Source organism: Gekko japonicus, unplaced genomic scaffold (genome assembly GCF_001447785.1).
Source record: "Gekko japonicus isolate JY-2015 unplaced genomic scaffold, Gekko_japonicus_V1.1 scaffold76, whole genome shotgun sequence".
NCBI classification, from domain to species: domain Eukaryota; kingdom Metazoa; phylum Chordata; class Lepidosauria; order Squamata; family Gekkonidae; genus Gekko; species Gekko japonicus.
The window spans coordinates 448,090-470,184 of NW_015166420.1; the positions used below are offsets into that span (position 1 = coordinate 448,090).

General features: G+C 49.1%; 1 protein-coding gene across 1 annotated transcript in view; it reads left to right on the forward strand.

Moving 5' to 3' along the window:
• Positions 1 to 13,766: 13,766 nt before the first annotated feature.
• KLHL17 (kelch like family member 17) overlaps positions 13,767 to 22,095 on the forward strand; it is a 31,419-nt gene continuing 23,090 nt past the window's right edge. The window contains exons 1-2 of the mRNA XM_015411670.1: positions 13,767 to 14,007; positions 15,211 to 15,332. Coding sequence (XP_015267156.1) covers positions 13,797 to 14,007; positions 15,211 to 15,332 — 333 coding nt within the window. The 5' untranslated portion in view covers positions 13,767 to 13,796. The remainder of the gene's footprint in view (positions 14,008 to 15,210; positions 15,333 to 22,095) is intronic.

Sequence of the window (22,095 nt, forward strand, 5' to 3'; positions counted from 1 at the left end):
GATCTTCTGCAGTGGGAGAAGAAAACGGATCCGGGAGCCTCCGTCGTGCCTTCCTGATGCCGGGCGTGTGTTATGTGTTGTGTTGCGGTTGGTAGCGTAGACACGCGCCGGTGTCCCGGCTGGAGGGTTATTTGAGGTGACTGCATTTGCAGACAACTGCAGTCCCTTTAAGTCTTCGGCGGGGGGTGTTTTATTTCATTGCAGATAAATAAATAAATCTGGATTTCTCTTTCTTCTTATGGACTCAGCGGGGGGGGGGGGCCAGATGCAGGGTTTTTTTTGTGTGTGTGTGCGCCCCCCTCCACGCTCCCCAGAGTTCCAGTTGCAGTATCAAAAGCCTGCATTGCTGCTACCAAGAAGCGGTGGTGTTTTTTTTTAATTTAAGGAGGCGCTTGGAGAATTCACAGTTGACTCTGTAGAACAGCGGTCTCCTCTATAGAATACACGTTTGCGTTTCCGCTTAAATGATTCCTGCCCATATACATATATACACTGGGGGGGGTGTTTTGGTTTAGGAAGAAAAGCGTTTATCAGAATCTTGGGCTACCTAAAGCTTTGTTGGGGGGGGGGGATAGGTTTGGCTCCTCCTTAAATTTTTGTTGGTCTGACTTCCACCTGGTCCGTTTACATTTGCGTCAATTTCAGCCCTATAGAAATTGGGGGGTGGGGGAGATCTGGACACAAAGGAATCAGATTCTAGGGCCGAGCCTAGATCTACAATGAGACTCCCTGCCTAATGGTGGAGACCATATGTGTCAGCTATGGAAATGTTCCCACCCGTAGGGCCCTCCAACAGACAGTGTCAAGAGGGAACTGGAGAGGGAAAATGGCAAAATTAATAAATCATGAATTGGTCTAGTTATGGCCTCCTTCTATGCAGGGACGGCTTGTGGCCTTTAAATATATCCTGTAGAATCAAACCCAGGTTTGCCCTCAGATGTATACTCAACTGAGCCACAGAAGATTTTGCATCCCTGACAAGCGGTCCAGTATGATGCGTGCCTCAGCTGCGTTCAGACATTACTTTTAAAAAAAGCTGTAACGCTTGAGATGTACCCCAGAAAATATAATGCACGAAAGGTCCTCTCCTCTTGGAGGAAGAGATTTGTGCGCTAAATGATTTAATACCCTCATGTCCTTTGTGTTGTTTGTTTTATAAATATATATATTACTCCCGGGTAATTAGAAGCTGGTTGACTCCTTGGCCTTTGAGAACGGTATAAATCAAAAGGAAGGAATAACAATATTCTTTTAGAGCGGCATAAAAGTGTCGTTCCAAACTGTGTGCTGTGAGGTATTAATTAATGCCGCTGAGGGGGGTTGTGACTCACTAATAGAGTTAAAAGGGTATAGGCCACGTGAAAGACCCCTGCCTGAAACCCTGGAGAGCGGCTGCCAGTCAGAGTAGACAATATCTTGATAACGCTAAAGGTCTGAGTCAGTGTAAAGCAGCCGCGTGTGTTCATGTGTAGAGCTCTGGCTTTGCCAGCTAACAGCCTTTGTTGAAGGACTGCCAGTTCTCCTGTACTGGGTATGATTAGATCTTTCAGTTGCTCTTGGGAAAGAGGTGCAGTACAATCACCCCCCTCTCCCAGCAGAACTGGCTGCTTCTTGAGGAGGCTGGCTGTTGTGTCTCTGTAAGTCACTGCTGCGGGCTTGCCTCCTAGCAGTCAAGGTGCACAGCAGAATAGCGAACGTAGGTAGTAGGCCCTACTATGAGTGGGCGATTGTTACACTTAGCAACCCAACGTATTTCCCATTTTAATTTCGGGGATCAGCGGGAAACAGTGCCGCTTTTGCTATCAAGGACTTGGGGAAATGCTGCTCTAATGAGTCTAAATTTCCCAGGCTGGATAATCCCCCTCCCTCCCCCTTTCTGGTGATGCTTCAGAACTCAAGACCCCTGCTAAGGCAACTTTATTTCATTGCAATGCCAACTTTCCCATGTGTGGAAGAAGATCCATTGGTGAGACCCATTCCTTCAAAAGTCGCCCCCTTTCCCCTTTGGCAGTATTGGGGCTCTAGTCTAGGCGAATTCTGTTTGCCTTGGAGTTGGTGCTGTACATCTGGAAACAGCAGTCAGTTTGGTGTAGTAGTTAGGAGTTTGGTGTAGTGGTTAGGAGCCTGCGGACTCTAATCTGGGAGAACCGGGTTTGATTCCACATTCCTCCACTTGCACTTGCTGGATGACCTTGGGCAAGCCGTAGTCTTAGCACAGCTGTCCTTGAAAAAGAGCAGTTTCTGTCAGAGCTCTCTCAGCCCCACCTACCTCCCAGGGTCTGTTGTGGGGAGGGGAAGGGAAAGGAGTTTGTAAGCTGCTCTGGGACTCCTTTGGATAGTGAAGGGCGGGGTATAAATCCAATCTCCTCTTCTCCTGCAAATGCTGAGATAATAATAATATCTTTCGATTTATTGATCGCTCAATAAGTCTGCAGCTTCCAAGCCTGGTCCGTTTGTGTTAAGGAGGGAATTATGTGCCCTCATGTGACCATTGGTGCTTAGAAAGGGAGGCCTCGTTCTATTTTGCTTAGTGCAAGTATGAATCCAGCCTATATATTATCATTAGGTATATAGCAGCAGCTGAGTACACAGGGCTGCATAAAAGTAAGAAGCAAAATATGCACAGGTCCCTGCCTCCGAGGAGGCTACAGTCTGAGTACGGTTTGTTCCAAGCATCAAAGTACAACTCATTTGTCTTGGTTATCCTAGACTGGGACATGGACTCTAACATTGCGAGTCTTTATCAGCCTCTGTCTGGACCTGGGATACTTTTGGGAAGGAGCAGCTGTAGCTATTTCTCTTTCCACTTTCCCTTTCTCTTTGAACATTAGTTTTGGTGGGTTGTAAGAACGTAAGAAGAGCCCTGCTGGCTCCATCTAGTCCAGCATGCAGTCTCACATGGCGGCCAACCAGTTCCTCTGGACGACCAACAGCAGGGCATAGAGGCAGAGGCCTTCATCAGAACACCAGAAGAGCTCTGCTGGATTAAACCAGTGGTCTATCTAGTCCAGCATCCTGTCTCACAGTGTGGCTAGCCAGCTCCTCTCAAGGTCCAGCAACAGGGCAGAGAGGTCTTCATAAGAACATCAGAAGAGACCTGCTGGATCAAACTAGTAGTCCATCTAGTCCAGCAATCCTGTCTCACGCAGAGGCCAACCAGTTCCTCTGGAGGGCCAACAACAGGGCATAGAGGCTGAGGCCTTCATAAGAACACAAGAAGAGCCCTGCTGGATCAGACCATTGAGAGTCCATGTAGGTCCAGCATCCTGTCTCACGCAGAGGCCAACCAGTTCCTTTGGAGGGCCAACAACAGGGCACAGAGGGCTGAGGCCTTCCCCTGATGTTGCCTTTTGGCCCTGGGATTCAGAGGTTTACTGCTTCTGAACGTGGAGGTTTGAGTCTGGAGTGGTTCACTCTGTGGCCCTGACACATTTGGTCCATGTCTATTGTCTTTGCGTTGTGTGGGTCGACTGAGGTAGAGGTTGGGTTTGGAGGCCTTCTGAAATGTCAGGCTGAGCGCTATGGATAGTGCTGGAAGCTACCTGAGTTAGCAACAAGAGGGTGATTAATTTTTTGGCTTGCGTCATGTCCTTTTGAAGCGGCAGGGTCTATTTTTAGGAAGGCTTGGTTGGAGGGCTGTGCAAAAGACATGGAGGATTTGCTGCCAGACTTGAGACTTTTGCCTGAGGCTGCGCGGAGAATGGATCAAGGAATACACAAAGCTTATGCAAATCTCAGGCCAGGTGTCAGTGGCTGGGCGATGCAAAACAGTAATGCAGTGAGGAGTGCCTCTGAGCATATGCAAACTGCATCTCCCTCAACGTTGACCCTCCCACTCACGCTGGGCGTACAGAACAAGATTTCCGGATTGGAGGGTCCTGCTAACTGGCAGGCTGAATCGCCAGTACTTGTCCCTTATGTCAAACATAAGGCCCGGGGGCCAGAACTGGCCCGCCCTGGGCTCTTATGCAGCCCGCAAGCAGCTAAGTGCAAGGGAGGGAACAGGAGTCTGCTCGGGGGGGAGCTGCTCCTGTTGTGGCTTGAGCATGGCAGAACAACCTGGTGTGCAGCAGCAGTCACGCGGTGTGGGAGCATCTGCCCAGTGCTGCACCACTGGCTCTCCAGTCTGCCCGTACGGGTTTTCCTTGGCACCCCCTTCCCAACCCATGGAGCCTTGCAGTGAGGGTACATGAACTCTGAGCTTGCCAGCTGCTGTCCTTTATACAGTTTATATATCCGGTACCTAGCATTACATTTTATGGCGCACAAGTGAAATTTGTGTCAGATCCGGCCCTCACTACAAATGAGTTCGATGCCTCTGCTTTTAGAAATGCTCACCAGTGAGGGTTTTAGGGCATGACCTGGACGTAAGTCCCATTGAGTTCAATATGGGTACAGGACAGCTGCCTTCAAGTAATGTATGTAAAATGTACTTTTCTGAGCCTGGGGACACCTTTAGAATTCTGTCATAATATGGTGGGCGCCGCCCCAAAATGGCTGCCGCAGGAGGCGGGGCCAGGCACAAAATGGCAGCCGCGGCTTACCTTCAGTCACACGGCAAAGATCTTTGTGCTGTGCTGGTAGCTGCTGCCAAAGTAACACTTTTGGGGGTATTTTTTTGTGTGTGTGTGAGTAATTTTGTGTGTGTGTGAGTGTGCACCTGGAAGTTATGGCGACCTCTGGTGACTGACCCCTACTGGGGGCCTGGAGGATATTCAGAGAGGTGGCCGAATAAAGCCTGCCCCCACCTCCCAGTTGCTGGTATTCCAAGGAGGTCTCCCGTCCAAGTGTTTGCCAGAGTCGACCCTGCTTATCTTCCAAGATCTGATGTGATCGGGCTCATCTGGGCTATCCAGGTCAGGGCGCCAAAGTAACATTTAAAAAAATCTTTACAGCCAATCAAATCCCCAGTGGCTCCATCAGAAGCCGTGCTGGGCAAAAGGCCCGCCTGGGGCCATCCTACAAACACTTAGCAGGCACCAGGAAAGGTGGCAGGTGCCATGGCGTCCGTGGGCACCACATTGGGGCCGTCTGCCGTAGACTCTCAGCTATACCCTTCTGTGTCCTTCTAAGTGTATCACAGGTCTGCCCAGCTTGTCAACCACCAACCATATATGGTCCACCCAGCTTGGGGGGGAGTAAACAAAGTCCCAATTTGCCGAGGCAGCTGTGTCCAAACATCACAGCGAATGGGAGCTTAATCAACGTGGGTATGGTTCAGTCAAGATCTGGGTGCGAGAGGAGGAGCCTGGGAGAGTGCGAGAGGGCAGCAGATGAGTTGTCGTTGGGCCCCCATGCTTTGTTTAACTAGAGTTTGTTGTGACATCTGACTGCAGCCTTAGCATATATGTGCTGTGCTGATTCTGTGAACGTAGGCAGCTCATGAGAAGGGAAGGCAGGAAGGGTTGCTTCCGTGCTTAGTTCTCGTGGCCCTTTCTTACATGCCCAGGGAAATGCCGATCGTCACTTTGGGGTCAGGAAGCAATTGTTCTCCAGGCCAGTTTGGCCGGGGATCCTGGAGGTTTTTTTGCCATCTTCTGGGCGTGGAGCAGGGGCCACTGGTGTGTGTGTGGGGGGGGAGGTATTTGTGAATTTCCTGCATTGTGCAGGAGTTAGTGTGAGCTTGCTAATGGTTCCATTCTGGCAACTCACACCCACCTGCCCTTAGTCCTTTGTGCCATCTCCAGCTGTGTTTTTGTTTGCTATTGGTATTAACCTGATTTTAATTAATGGATGAATCACAAGCGGGAATTAAGATTGCTGGGGAAAAGATCAACAACGTCAGATATGCAGACGATACCACTCTAATGGCAGAAAGTGAAGAGGACCTTAAGAGCCTCTTGCTCAGGGTAAAAGAGGAGAGCACAAAAGTGGGCTTGAAGCTCAACATCAAAAAAACTAAGATCATGGCATCCGGCCCCATCACTCCTTGGCAAATAGAAGGGGAAGTAGTGGAAGTAGTGACAGACTTCACATTCCTGGGGTGCCAGATCACCGCAGACTGTGACAGCAGCCATGAAATTAAAAGACTCCTGCTCCTTGGGAGGAAAGCGATGGCGATACTAAACAGCATGATAAAAAATAGAGACATCACCCTGCCAACAAAAGTCCGCATGGTCAAAGCAATGGTATTCCCAGTAGTCATGTATGGCTGCGAGAGTTGGACTATAAGGAAGGCCGAGCACCGAAGAATAGATTCTTTTGAACTATGGTGCTGGAGAAGACTCTTGAGAGTCCCTTGGACTGCAAGAAGATCAAATCAGTCAATCCTAAAGGAAATCAACCCTGACTGTTCCCTGGAAGGCCAGATAATGAAACTGAAGCTCAAATACTTTGGCCACCCAATGAGAAGGGAGCCCTCGCTGGAGAAGACCCTGATGCTGGGAAAGATTGAAGGTCAAAGAAGACGGGGACGGCAAAGGATGAGATGGTTAGACAGTGTCCTAGATGCAACGAACATGAAATTGAGCCACCTTCAGAGGACGGTGGAAGGCCTGGCGTGATCTGGTCCATGGGGTCGCGAAGAGTCGGACTTGACTGTGCGACTGAACAACAACAACAATTAATGTTTTATCACTGCGTTGTGCACCGCTCCGAGCCCAGTTTACCGGGGGAGAGAAGAGCGGCTGGAAAGTCTAATTAAATAAATAAATTCCCTCACCCTACTGCCTACCCCCGTTCACTCTCTTCCAGGTCTTTCCCCAGAAACTGCCTAGCATGTCATGGGCTCTCGTCCCAGATGGAACAGGACAAGATCTGGTTTCACACATTCCGCTCCCTCATCTAGCATCAGCTAAAGCACAGGTTATATTTCCTATCAACCTACCATCAAAGCTATCACACTAACCTACATTTCTCAGGTGAAAACTGGTACACTTGCAGCACTGGGAGAGCTGCAGCTCTCTCCAGCCGCATAGAAGAAGAAGAGATTGGATTTATACCCCGCCCTTCACTACCCAAAGTTGTCTCAGAGCGGCTTACAAACTCCTTTCCCTTCCCCTCCCCACAACAGACACCCTGTGAGGTAGGTGGGGCTGAGAGAGCTCTTGACAGAGACTGCTATTTTTCAAGGATAGCTGTGCCAGAATTATGGCTTGCCCAAGGTCATCCAGCCAGGTGCAAGTGGAGGAGTGGGGAATCAAACCCGGTTCTCCCAGATTAGAGTCCGCGCACTTAACCGCTACACCAAACTGGCGTAGCAAGATCCAACCATGTATTTCTAGCCACACAATCTTGGAACTTGGGGGGCAGAGAGTTATGGATATGCAAAAGGAAGTTATTTCTTCTTAGAATTTAAGTTAACTTACTTCATTCACCACTGAGACAGCAGGTGACACTGGCCACTGTTTTAGATGGCCTTAGGGAATATGTCGATTCATGGAGGAATCTCACACGCCCAGGGGAATGCTGATCACCACTTTGGGGTCAGGAAGCAATTGTTCTCCAGGCCAGTTTGGCCAGGGGTCCTGGAGGGTTTGTGGGGGTTTTGCCCTCTTCTGGGCATGGGGCAGGGGTCACTGAGGGTGTGGGGGGGGAGGTATTTGTGAATTTCCTGAATTGTGCAGGGGGTTGGACTAGATGGCCCTGGAGGAGACTTCCAACTCTATGATTCTAGGATAGGTCCATCCATGATTCTTAGACATGATGGCTAAATGGAACCTCCATGGTCAGAAGCAGTGCACCTCTGCAGACCAGTTGCTCAGGGACAGCAGCATGAAGATGCTTTAGCCTCTGTGCTTGTTTGCAGACTTTACAGAGGCATCTGTTTGACCGTGAGAAGCAAGATGCTGGGACAGTCAGACCTTTGGTCCGATCTAGTACAGCTTTTCTTACGTTCTCGCTAGTAAGGTACCACAAACAGGAGGCATTTCATGAAAAGTCAGAGCCAATCAAAAGCAAAAGGTAGCATTAACAGAAGCATTGTGTCCAGATCACAGGAGGTGGTCGTTCCACTCTATTCTGTTATGGTCAGGCCTCACTTGGAGGACTCTGTCCAGTTTTGGGCACCACATTTTAGGAAGGATGTTGACAAACTCGAGCATGTCCAGAAGAGGGCAACCAGGATGGTGAGAGGGTTGGAATCCAAGTCTTCTGAGGAAAGGCTGAAAGAGTCGGGTATGTTTAGCCTGGGAAAGAAGGCTTAGAGAGGACATGATTGTAGTTTTCAAGTATTTGAAGGGCTGTCATGTAGAAGATGGAGCGGATCTGTTCTCTCTTGCTCCGGATTGCAAGACAAGATCTAATGGGTGGAAATTACAAGGGAGTCATTACCGGCTAAATATTAGGAGAAACTTCCTAACTGTAAGAGTAGTTGAGCAGTGGAACAGACTGTCTCTGGAGGTGGTGGATGCTCCTTCAATGGACGTTTTCAAGCAGAGGCTGGATAACCATCTTTCGGGTATGTTGTAGGGTTATCTTTCGGCTATGCTCCTGCAGAGTGCAGGGGGTTGGATTAGATGACCTGCAAGGTCCCGTCCAACATTGTATGATTCTGTGAAGCTGCTTTATACTGAATCATTTGGCCCATCAAGGCTAGTATTGTCTACTCAGACTGGCAGCAGCTCTCCAGGGTCTCATGCAGAGGTCTTTCATATCACCTACTGCCAGATCCTTCAACTGAAGATGCTGGGGATTGAACCTGGGACCTTCTGCATGCCAAACAGATCCTCTGGCACTGAGCCATGGCCTCTCCTTGCACGCTATAATGCCACAGAGCCATCCGCCAAAGTTGCCATTTTCTCTGGGGAAGCTCATCCCTGTAGTCTGGAGATCAGTTGTAATTAGACTACTGTAACGCTCTCTACATGGGGCAGCCCTTGCCAGAAATTCAGAAGCTGCAGTTAGTGCAGAATGCTGCAGCCAGGCTTCTGATGGGCTTTCCCAGGTGGGAGCACATCCAGCCTGTGCTGCAGACACTGCACTGGCTGCCAATAGCATACCAAATTCAGTTCAAGGAGCTGGTTCTTACCTTTAAAGCCCATATGGCCAGGGTCCGACATACCTGAGGGGACCGCCTTTCCCCATACCCCAGAGAGCACTATGGTCGGGGTCTCAAAATCGACTAACCCTCCTGGGTCCCAAGGAGGCCAGGCTTGCTACTACCAGGGCCAGGGCCTTTTCAATGGCGGCTCCATACTTGTGGAATGAGCTCCCGGAAGAGATCAGGGCCCTGCTGGATCTTGTACAGTTCCGCAGGGCCTGCAAGACGGAGCTCTTCCACCAGGCTTTCAACTAAGGAGCCACCACCACTATTACCACCATCAGTCTCAATTATAGAGCCCCGGCCCTTGGCTTTGACATCTAGCCTGTGCCGCCGCTCGTATTAGGAAGAGCATTGAGCAGAATAGTTGTTAGATCTGTGTGTGCACTCTTACAGTACGTCATCTTAAGCAACTAATCAAACATCACCAGCACTTTATGAATTATTTATTAATACAATCAAACTGTCTTTATATGATTTTATGTGGATTCTGTTATTTATGTATTCATTAACTAGTGTAAGCTGCCCTGAGCCTGCTTTTGCGAGGAGGGCAGGGTGCAAATTAAATAAACAAAATAATAAATTAATTAATTAATCGCAAGAGTTCTCCATGCCCCCACCTGGAGGACGGCATCCGCTCACGGTCCACACTGCCCCAGTAATAACCATACCCTGTGCATCCGCTGCCACACCCATTGCAAACGTTAAGGAGCCGGCTGTGCGTTATGCCTCTAGCAGGGTTTTTCCTTCTTCACCGGCTCTTCCTTCTCTCCCGCAACCAGTGCAGTGGGGGCGGCTCTCGAGAACCAGACCTGTACAGTCATCTCTCCACGTCTTCCCAGACAAGGATGGAGTTCCCATCGCAGGAAGTCCTCCAGTGCCTCTTTTTGGCTTTTTTTTCCTTTTCAGTCTGCCAGGAAGTCTGGATTCTCCCTGCCTCCTCCGCCGCCTTGCACACATCTGTCAGTCGGGAGAGAGAAGGGGGCACGTCGGGTTCTGACTCTATCGTGGGCTGCCGCCGCCACCTCCCTCCATTGACGCCCCTCTGTTTACAGGCATAAATTAATCGGATTCCTCTTCCCAGCTGAGGAGTCGCTATTTTTAGATGTGCACGCATAGACACCCATGCTGTTTTTAGTCAGCGGGCGTGTAGGTGTTTGCGAGGAGTATACAGGCCCCGGGGAGCGTGTGTGCGACTTGCTGTCGGGATGCGGGGGTGGACAGATCCGGAGCGGGCCCGCTTAATGGTTTTCAGCGACTCCTCATTATGTGCACTAGCGCAATGCTCGTGGTTCTGACTGGCGGGTGTTTGGGTGGAAGGAGATTTGTATATTGAAAGGACTTCTGGGGGTGGGGTCGCTGGGGAGTGGGGCTCTCACACCACACAGGATCCCTGCAGGTGAGGACTAGTGTTCCGTCTAAGCTGAGTGAGTGCGAGCTAGCTCACAGTTTTTGAGCCTCCGGCTCACACATTTTTGTCTCGGCTCAGGAAGGAGGGCTCCAGAGCATACTGATTTATATTTAGGATTTTTGGCTCCAATGTGCATCACCTTGCACTTGGCCACATTGAACCCCATTTGCCATGTTGACGCCCACTCGCCCATCCTTGACAGATCCCTTTGGAGTGCCTCACAATCCTCACTGGTTTTCACCACCCTGAACAACTTCGTATCATCCACAAATTTAGCCACTTCACTGCTTACTCCCATGTGGTGCTGCTCGTTAGGGTGTGGGGTGCAGGGCTCACGATGCAAAGACGACAGGACACAAACGGCTGCAGGAACTGATCTGAATGAAGGAAGGAAGGAACGAACCTCCTCCTCTCACACACCAGCTTTATTTATACACCTTTCTCCCTCCCTCTCCCTCCATAAGGGAGTTACAAGCATTAGAGCATCCTTTTTGAGTGTGTGTGTGTGTGTGTGTTTTGACTGCGTAGTAGGCAGTCACCAGACTTCTCTTAGCACACAAACACTTCTGGGTTCCCATTCTCCAGGCAGGAGATTCCTGCACTGCCCTACACTCCCAACTCCAAATCATTAATTTATGCAGCGGCCAAATTGCTCGCTCACAACTTTAATGCCCGTAGCTCAACACAGTAGAATTTTTGCTCACGAGACTCCACAGCTTCGAGGGAGCATTGGTGAGGACGATGCTGGTCAGTACCCGGGGTGGAGGCGCAGGGTTTTGCCCTGGCTGTGCAACCGTGTTTACTTATTCAGCCCTCGACTTTGTATGAAGCTGCCTTGTATCAAGTCAGGCCATGGGTCCGTCTAGCCAGGTATGGTCCAATCAGACTGGCCTGCAGCTCTGCAGGACACCACCAGACAGAGAGAAGGTCTTTCCCAGCATTGGCTACCTGGAGTCCTTAACCAGAGAGAGTTTCAGCGGGCAGCCATGTCGGTCTGCAGTGAAAGAGCTGGGCTCGAGTCCAGCCTTGCCTTACAGACCAACACGATTTCCAGGGGATGAGCTTTTGAAAGTCAGAGTTCCCTTTGTCAGGTGCCCGAGGTGGCACAGACTGAAACCGGGGCCTTCTGCATGTAAAACAGGTGCTCCGAATTAAAACTACATTGCCGAACGTATGGCATCGTGTGTGGAGCAGCCAGGAGATCCCAGCTTATTTTTAGGCGGAGAGTGCTGGGCCGTGCCCAAGGTCGCCCAGCTGGCTTCAAGTGGGGAATCACACCCAGTTCCCCAGATTAGAGTCCACCGGTCTTAACCACTGCTCTCTACCCCTGAGCCACAGCCCTTCCTGAAGCCGGGGGTAGGTCCAGCCATTTGCTTCGATGGGGAAGAAATGGGAGAACTGAGCGGCTGCGTGGCTCACAAAAGCTGATCGAATGTTGTCAGTCTGTAAAGTGATACCGGACTTCTGGTTTATTTGGGAGGAAATGGAAGTCGCTGAGGGATGTTATTGAGGTGAGGGGCTGAATAATCTTTTTTTTTTTGGCCTTCATACGTGATAATCACAAACTGGCACTGAGATTTGTTTTGCTCGGCCATCGAGAGGACCAGAAATCTGTTTCAAGGTACTCTGAAAACCACAAAAGTTATTGGAGGTGACAGTCTTTTCCGTGGGTCCCCAACGTGGTGTTTGTTGACACCATGACGCATGCCACCACTTTTCCTGGCCACCCACCAAGTGTTTTTAAAAAGGGTCCAAGCAAAGCCCAGCAGAGCTTCTTATTGGCTGTTCAGATTTAAAGGCATCCTGTTACACAGGGCTTCTGCCTTAAGTGTTGGAAGAGTTACTCTTTTTTGTTTTGTTTTGTATTTTTCATATGTGAGTGTGTGCACCTGGAAGTCACGGTGACCTCTGGTGACTGACGCCTACTGGGGGGCTGAAGGCTGAATAAGGTGGCTGGATAAAGCCTGCCCCCTCCTCCCCATTGCTGGTATTCCTTGGAGGTCTCCCATCAAGTCCTTGCCAGAGTCGACCTTGCTTAGCTTTTGAGATCAGGCTTGCCTGGGCTATCCAGGTCAGGGCGGAAGAGTCACTTATGATAGTGATGCATAACCTCGCTCTGTGACATTTTGTGGCTGGCTCCACCTCCTCTCAGCAGCCATTTTGTCGACACCCTGTGTCAGAATTACAAATGTGCCCACAGGCTCAAAGCAGTCCAGTAGCTCCAAGTGGGGCTTTTGGGGTCTCCGCCCCCTTTCTTAAAGGCATAGGCCCAAAAGAATATCACCTGTAAATGCTTTTTTCAATCATTTTAAAAACCTTTTTTATAGGTGGGGGCTCCTTTAAGCAGAGTGGGGTGCTGTAGTTGACCGATTCCCGCATTGAGCAAGGGGGTTGGAGTGGATGACCTCTAGGATCCCTTCTCTGTGTCAAGAAACTGGTCTCCTTTAAGAGAGTTTTCCTGCCTAAGTGTTAGCTCTCTTCACTATAGAAGTCATCACCCCCACCTGCCAGCTTGTCATCCGAAGTGTTGCTTAGGATGGCAGAAGTGATTAACTTGCAGCAGCTGAGAACTGTCATCTGAAGTAGTTGACAGCTTGCAATTTGGAGATCTGTCCTGGTAACAGCTTTCTATTGGCTAAATGGCTTTTCTTTCTGCACTGAGAACTTCAGCCCCACCAGAAAAAAAATTGGCCCCACAAGCCACAAAATCCTGGCTACTGGCCTGGCTCAGAGGTTGGAGACCCCTGGTCTTTTTCCTGAGCGTGCTGTGCTGTTTCCTAGACTGAAGACCAATGCTTCCTCTAAGCTTGTGGAGTCCTGTGGGCAAGGATTCAACTTTGTGAGCTCCTGTCATTAAAGTTGTGAGCGAGCATTTTGGCTACTGCATAAATCAGTTTGCTCTGGAGCCCTCCTTCCTGAGCGGAGACAAAAGTGTGTGAGCTGGAGGCTAAAAAACCGTGAGCTAGCTCTCACACCCACTCAGCTGAAGAAGAAGAGAAGAGATTGGATTTATACCCCGCCCTTCACTCGGCGTCTCAGAGCGGCTTACAAACACCTTTCCCTTCCCCTCCCCACAACAAGACACCCTGTGAGGTGGGTGGGGCTGAGAGAGCTCTGACACAAACTGCTCTTTTTCAAGGACAGCTGTGCCAGAGCTTGTGACTGACCCAAGGTCACACCAGCAGCTGCACGTGGAGGAGTGGGGAATCAAACCCGGTTCTCCCAGATTAGGGTCCGCGCACGTAACCACGACACCAAACTGGCTCTGAGAGGGAACACCGCTGAAGACCATGTTTTACTATTCAGGCTAGTGATATTTGAATGTGCTGTGCTGGTGCTTTTCTCCTTCCCTGCTGCAGGGAGGCAGAGCGAGCGCTGCCGAGAGCCAGGGACCCGCCTGCAGTCATGGAGAGCAGCATGCAGCTCCTCAACCGGGACGGCCACAGCATCTCCCACAACTCCAAGCGGCACTACCACGACGCCTTCGTCTGCATGAACCGCATGCGCCAGCGGGGCTTGCTGTGTGACATCGTCCTGCACGTGGCCACGAAGGAGATCAAGGCTCACAAAGTCGTGCTGGCGTCCTGCAGCCCCTACTTCCACGCCATGTTCACAAGCAAGTAGCTTTTTCTCCGCACCGCCTTTCCGATTTAGCCGGCCGTGCTTAAAAAGCCCAAAGCCAAACCCCACTCCCTGGTCGCCCACGTACTGTCCCGAGAACTGAATTTTGCAAGCGGTGTATAAATAATGCAGATCGAGCATACTTAACGGACACGATTTCCCTTGGGGTTTTTTTGCAGAATTTGTTTTGAATTATTTAATTGGTTTTGCATAATTTATTCCAGTTCAATGAGGAAGGTCAAGGAGCTGTGTGGGGTGCTGGTATTCTGTGCCCTGGTCACCGGATATTTTATCCAGCCTGTGAGATTTCAGCCAATGTCCTCACACTTCCAGGCACATCTTTACAGTTACCTTCAGCGCAGTTCTAAGGAGAGTTGCCCCTTTCAATTTATTTATTTTGATTTATATCTCGCCCTCCCCGCAAGCTGGCTCAGGGCAGTCACAGCAATAATATTACAAAACCATTCAAACAGTCATAATAATAAATAATCAAAACAATTTAAAAGCAGGTAGCACAACAAATTAGGAAAGAACAGCAATCTCAAATGGCTGGAGGCTACTAGGCCATAAACCAAAGGACAGTGGAGATCTTATGCATTGACTTCAGCAGGCTTAGAAGGGTCTAAATCTGTTTAGGATTGTAGCCTTGATCTTTATTCTTTTTTATAAAAGCTGGTATTTGTAGATGGCAGGTGTTTTGCCATGTACCATGTTTTGTGCCTGCAATGAACTGTGGTATACAATCAACACCATTGCTAGTTACTCTGAGAGCTGGTCTCTGTGTTCATCAACACACACGACCATTTTTCCCCCCAAACTCTATAGGGTGCCTTCATAAAAGTATCGACTGCCTAAAACTGCCTTATATCAAGCCCCAGGCCATTGTTCCAATTGTTCCACAATAGCTCTCCAGAGTCCTGGGCCTAGAAAAGTTTTTCCGGCACCTGTCATCCTTTAACTGGAGATGCCAGGAGTTGAACCCGGGACCTTGTGCATGCAAAAAAAAAAAAAGTGTTGTACTGCTGATCTGTGGCCCTTCCTTGTGAGGGACACATCAGAGGGTAGATCGGGGATGTGCAAGCTCTTCCACAGGACAAAAAGGAACAATGAGCTTGGTTGGGGCGCACGACCGCTCTCGGTTCTGGTGAAAACGTTACGCAAACCTCGTGGAATTCCATGTGTGAACTTGTCTCTGCAGATGAAATGAGCGAAAGCCGGCAGACCCATGTGACACTGCACGACATCGACCCGCAGGCGCTGGAGCAGTTAGTCCAGTATGCCTACACTGCTGAGATTGTGGTGGGAGAAGGGAACGTGCAGGTAAGGACGCATCCTGCTGCAAATCTCATCGTATTTATGGTTTTAGTAAATTTGTATGCCCCTACTTCAGAAGCCTTCTTGAGGCGGCTTATAGAAGAAGAAGAAGAAGAAGAAGAGATTGGATTTGCACCCCGCCCTTCACTGGGAGTCTCAGAGCAGCTTACAGTCTCCTTCCCTTTCCCTTCCCCACAACAGACACCCTGTGAGGTAGGCGGGGCTGAGAGAGCTCTTTTGAGGACTGCTCTTGAGAGAATAGCTCTGAGAGAACTTGTAACTGACCCAAGGTCACACCAGCAGCTGCATGTGGAGGAGTAGGAAATCAAATGTGGTTCTCCCGGATTAGAGTCCACCGCTCTTAACCACGACACCAAACTGGCTCTCTAGCATATAAAGCAAGGTGAAATCATAAAAACATATGCTCATTAAAGTGAGCAAACTCTTGAGAGCCCCTCCAGAGCATAAAACCCTTGTTGGAACATAAAACATTTATAAGCTTAAATGATCCTCACAACAGCTTTCAGGCTTGGCACATATTGTAAAAGCAGTTGAAAGGAATCAAACCCCCTTAGGTAAAAACTGAGCCCTGACCTGGATAGCCCAGGCTAGCCCGATCTTATCAGATATCGGAAGCAAAGCAGGGTCAGCCCTGCCAAGTATGGATGAGAGACCTCCATGGATACCAGGGTCATGGAGGCAGGCAGTGGCAAACCATCTCTGAACATCTGTTTGCTTTGAAAACCCCACGGGTTTGCCATAAGTCAGCTGTGACCTGATGACTAAATAAATAAAGGTGAAAGCCTGGGTAAAAAGAAATGTTTTGGCCTGCCACCTGAAAGAGTGAGTACATCCTGGGCAGAGAAGGGAGGGCATTCCGCAGTTGAGGTGCCACGGCTGAAGAAGCCCTGTCTCTGATCGCCACCTGCCTCTGTTAACCGCCTGCCCTGTCCACAGCAATTTTGTGAATCGGTGTGATATTAGGGTTGCCAAATGTAAATTCCTCCGGAGCGGGGGACTCCTGTCCAGGGTCTGGAGCGCGCGCCGCACGCACGTCCCCCGGAAGTGACGTGACGCCGCCGGGCATGCTGGGGGCGGGGCCACGACCATCCGAGGGAAAACCATAGAGTTTTCCCTCGGATGACCATGGCCCCGCCCCCAGCGTGCCCGCGTCACTTCCGGGTGACGCGCACGTTGGGGTGGGGTTCCCCCTAGGGTCCGATCAGCCGGCGGCGGGAAACGGGCCTCTGGGCCGGGCGTTTCCCCACCCCCCGGGGGGACTTGGCAAGCCTAGTGTGATAAGGGTACAGAGTAACGGCAGAAGGTTTCTTTGTTCAGCATCTATTCCTCTGGCCCAAAGTGTCTGAGAAGGTTACTCAAATATTTTTTAAATTTTTACTTTAGAAATGGCGGAAGGGCAATACAAAACAGATTGTCTTCCTCTTTCTGGGAAGGAGAAGGCAACAAGACTGATGTAGCAATTAGAGTTTTAGACTACAGCAGCGTTGGGGGAGACCCAGCTAAGAAGTTCACAGGGGGACTTTCGGCCAGGTACCACATCTCAGCTTAACCCTCCTTGCAGGATAAGGATAAAACTAACCCGAGAAGAGTAAGAATAAGCTTCCCCTAGCCTGGATAGCCCAGGCTAGCCTGATCTCATCATATCCCAGAAGCAAAGCGGGGTCAGCCCTAGCTAGAATGGATGGGAAACCTCCAAGAAATACCAGGGTAGTGATGCAGAGGCGGGCAATGGCAAACCACCTCTGAATGTCTCTTGCCTCGAAAACCCTACGGGGTCACCATAAGTGAGCCATGACTTGACCACACTTTCCACCGAGAATAACATGGGGGAAATCCAGGTATGCCACCCATGTGCGCTAGAACCAGGGCTATTTTTGGGCAGGAACGCACAGGAACGGAGTTCCGGCTGGCTCCTGAGTTGGCCACACCCAGCAGGAACTCATTAGCATAATAGGCCACACCTAACAGCAGAAACCCATTAGGATTGGCTACATTAGGGGTGTGTGGCCTAACATGCAAAGGAGTTCCTGCTACAAAAAAGCCCTGGGTTTTGACAACAAACAAGGTAAACAGAATAAGAAGCAAAAGGTTGGTGTGGCTGGATGACCACACTTCTGGTAACATGGGGGTGTGGCCTAATATGCTAATGAGTGGTGCCGTCAGGGGTGTGGCCTAATATGCTAATGTGTTTCTGCTATTGGGTGTGGCCTGTTATGCTAATGAGTTCCTGCTGGGCTTTTTCTACCAAAAAAGCCCTGGCTAGAACACCTTTTCCCTTTAGCTCCGCAGCCCCCAGGTAACTAACCATCACTGCAGAATTTTGTCTCAAGGTTCATTGTGGTGGAATCCTCCGCAGCTGTGAGATTTAGTTGAGAGTTCAAAAGGTTTAGCAACGGCTCACTTAACTATCTGCTACAAACTGGCTTCAGACCGAAGTACCTTATTAGGACGCGTCTGACGGAAACATGGAAATTGCTTCAAGTTATTATATAACTGAGGTTGGTTTTGAATGACGCTGATTAAAATGGTTCCAGTAAGAGGGTAATCAGAGCTCACTTATTAGCGAACGGCTTTGCTTGCACTGCAGAATTGTGTTCTGAGTGTGTTGAATTAGAATCCACTCCCCCGGGGGCGTCCATTTTTGGGGTGGAAGGGCAGCAGATAAATGCTCCTAATAAATGTGCATTCATATGTTTGCAAGACAAAGCTTTAAATAAAAGAGTGTAGATTTGTTAATCTGTGTAACCGGCAGAAGAGCAAGATTTGAGTCTCAAGGCACCTTAAAGACCAATAAGGTTTCCATGGTATGAGCTTTTGAGAGGCAAAGCTCCCTTCATCAGATCTGGATTCAAATCTCGATCTTTTACTGCACACCAACACAGCTGCTCACTGCTCACTGCTCACTATAACCAGTTTGCTGGAGTGCCCAATTTAGAGTTTGAGAATTTTGGTTTTTGTTTTTTGGTGGTGGGGAGTTGGTAGTTTTGCAGTTTTTTGTGTGTGTGCCTGGAAGTCATGGAGACCTCTGGTGACTCCTGCTGGGGCATGGCGGGCGTTCAGAGAAGTGGCTTGACCTCCTGCCTCTGCCTCCCAGCCCTGATATTCCTTGGAGGTCTCCCATCCAAATACTTGCCAGGGTCAGCCCTTCTTAGCTTCCGAGATCTCACGAGATCGAGAGTTTGAGAACTTTGTTGATTCACAAGATCAGTTTTAATTTTGCTTGAATTAGGGTTATATTTTTAATGTTATTTTTATCTGCATCAGGTTTGGTATTTAGGGTCAGTCCAAACATTACACTGGACGTCCTGTTGTGGAAGTTGACCCTAGAAGGCAGCTGGGCAAGGTGGTGGGCCCATGAGTCGGCCCATGGCACAGCAGAAGTAGAGCTTAAAACTCTCCGACCCTCAGCGTTGTTTCCCTCTGTTGTCCCTGTCTTTCCCCCCAATATTAATATTTTCCAATATTAAAACCAGCGCAGGGCAGTTATTTCAGACTGGAGAAACAGTGCATGGGTGGAGTAAGAATTACATTTCTCTCTCTCTAGAACTTGTGTATCGTATGTACAGACAGGCTACACTTGCTTATTCTTGTTGAAAAGAGCATATGCTCTTTTGATACTGTTCTAGGTTATAAGTGAAGCACCTCTGAGCACGTACAGGATGCCAGCACTTCTGAGTTGCACCTGCAGATGCAAAGCTCTCCCCTCCCCCCTGGAATTGGTGGGCCTAAATAGAGATGTAAAATTTCCAGGAATTTTGAAGCTCGGAAAAAAACCCGGTTTCTTTTTTAAAAAAACCAGAAATTTTCAGAAAAATGGGGGGGGGGAATGCTACATTAGCACTTCCTTTTTCTTTTCCAGATTGAAAGTCATTCTGTTACTTTACGAACATAAAATATGACTATGGACATTTTTACTTGGCATGAAATTATCACAACTAGCATATTAAAAATATAGTGTATCCAAACAATTATTACAAACAGAATACCCACCCACATGCAAAAACAAAACTGAAACCTTTTTCTTTTCTTGTGACAATAGCACCTCCTAAAGGAAGAAATGCATCTTGTTCTTGCATTGGAGAGTTCAGTTTGTAACCTAGGACTTGCTTGTCCTCAGTGCACAGAAATTAGATCAATCTGATACCATACATATTTCTTAGAAATGATTTGGAAAATATTTGAACACCTGGTCTTAAAATATTTTATTAATCATGTTAAAATAAAATTTTACATAATCAATTTTTTTTCTTTTTTCAATTTTTCAAATCTTTCTGAAAAAAACAAAAAAGGCTTCAGGAAAAAACGGGGGGGGGGGATGGTTTCCCCCCCGAATTTTTCCAGGTTTTTTCCCGGGCCTTCACATCTCTAGGCCTAAAGAAAGGGGGTGGGACTTGTGTCATACCATGTGAGATCTCTTTTTTCAGCTGACATCACTGATAATCTTTTTTTTAAAAAAAAAAATACAGCCACGCCCTGACCTGGATAGCCCAGGCAAGCCGGATCTCGTCGGATCTCGGAAGCTGAGCAGGGCCAATCCTGGCAAGTACTTGGAAGGGAGACCTCCAAGGTATACCAGGGCTGGTACGCAGAGGCAAGCAATCAAGCTACCTCTCTGAAAAAGATGTCCTAGCCCCAGTAGGGGTCGCCAGAAGTCATCATGACTTCCAGGCTCGCAAGCACACACACACACACAGAGAATGGAACAAAGGAACCAACAAAAGGCAACAGTGCATGCTTCCTGAGCCGCAAATGCTGCCCGCATATTTTCTCGCTTGTTTCCAAAGGGAGCTTGCCCCCTCGCAGCCCTTCCCACCTCCCTCTCTGCAAGCCCTTCCCGTCTTCGTAAGGTTCCAGGAAGACGCCAGCTGGGCCCCTGGACTCTAGCTCAGCGCACGGCTGATATAAATGAGGGTGTGCTCTGCCTCTGCCTAAAATAGCAGTTTTCCAATTAGATTTGTCCTGAGGTTCTGGCTTCATTAAAAAAGAAAGAAAGAAGATGCAGAGCTCTGTTAAAAGCAAGGAGCAGAAGTGTTTTGAAGCGATGGGACTGGGTGGGGGAGGGCCGCACGTCATGATCAATGTTCCCTCTAAGCTGCGGAGTCTGGTGAGCAAAAATTCTACTTTGTGAGCTACTGGCATTAAAGTTGTGAGCGAGCGATTTGGCTACTGCATAAATTAATTTGCTCTGGAGCCATCCTTCCTGAGCTGAGACAAAAATGTGTGAGCCGGAGGCTAAGAAACTGTGAGCTAGCTCACACTAACTCAGCTTAGAGGGAACACTGGTCATGATACCATTGGTCCGGGGGGGGGGCGGCTACTACACGCCTCTGTCACGATAATGTGGTGATAAGCTCTGAGTTGGTGAGATCTTAGAAACAGAAGGCAACCGTCCGAACTGTCTTGTGCTAACTATTTACATTTATTTACATAATTCACACTGAGCTTCGCCAGACACCACGTTTGGAAGCAGAGAGAAACAGTGCAGTCTATTCACAGTTATATACATATCAGCAAAGAACAAGCGCCAATCAGCATTCAGTCCTGAGTCATTATGCACAGGCATAATTGCACTGGTCAGAACTGGTATGAACTAGCTAATGTGGCTGTCACTAACTGTCAGATCACCAGCCTGATGACTTATCAAGCAACATTTATATGCTGACGGCCTCCACATTTGATTAGGTAAGAAAATTGAGTGAGGGGAGGAGTCCGCAGAGGAGAATTGGCAGGAGCTGATACTCAGCTGTCCCTCCCTCCTATTGGACTTATTTCCAAGTGGTGGTGGATCTTGGAGAGGGGAAGGATCTAGAATCATAGACTTGGAAGGGATCTCCAGGGTCATCTAGTCCAACCCCCTGCACAATGCAGGAAATTCACAAATACCTCCCTCTCACACACCTCCAGTGACCCTTGTTCCATGCCCAGTGAGTTCCAGGCCCTTTGGGACTTGGCTGAGTTCCGCAAGGCCTGTAAGACCGAGATGTTCCACTGGATGTATGGTTGAGGACAGTGATGGTTAGAGAGATCAGTGGCCTCCTGGGGTTTCTCCCCCCCCCCTTTTATTTTCTGCTCTCTCCTCCTTTTGACCTTCATGAGTGTAATATGGATTTTGTCAGCCACCTCAGTTGTTTATGGGATAGACCTATGACGCCATCTTACTTTAATTGGACTTAGTTCTTATGGCCCTTTCTTACACGCCCAGGGAAATGCTGGTCGCCACTGTGGAGTCAGGAAGCAATTTTTCTCCAGTCCAGTTTGGCTGGAGATCCTGGATGCTTTTTGTCATCATCTTGGGGTGGAACAGTGGTCGCTGGGTGTGTGTGTGGGGGAGGCATTTGTGAATTTCTTGCATTGTGCAGGGAGTTGGACTAGATGACCCCGGAGGTCCCGTCCAACTCTATGATTCTATGGCTCTATGACTGTATGTATTTTTTAATTAGGCATCTATATATCTAATTCTGAAGATGCCCCCTGGTGTGCGTATACCTAAATCCGCGCATCGGGGGCACCTGGGGGGAGGGAGATTTTTTGTGCACACTTGGGACGGTCCCCAGGTGTGCACAAAAATCTTAAAACCTGAAAAAAATATTGGGGGGATAGTTAAATCCCCCCAAAAGTGACAGAGCATCCCCTGTGCATGCGCAGGGAACGCTCTGCAACTGGCTTCGCCGCCGCCTCGGAGCCGGCCGGGGGCAGCGAGGCCTGGGCGGCTGCAAGCCGCCGGGACTCGCTTGGAGGGGGGGAAGAG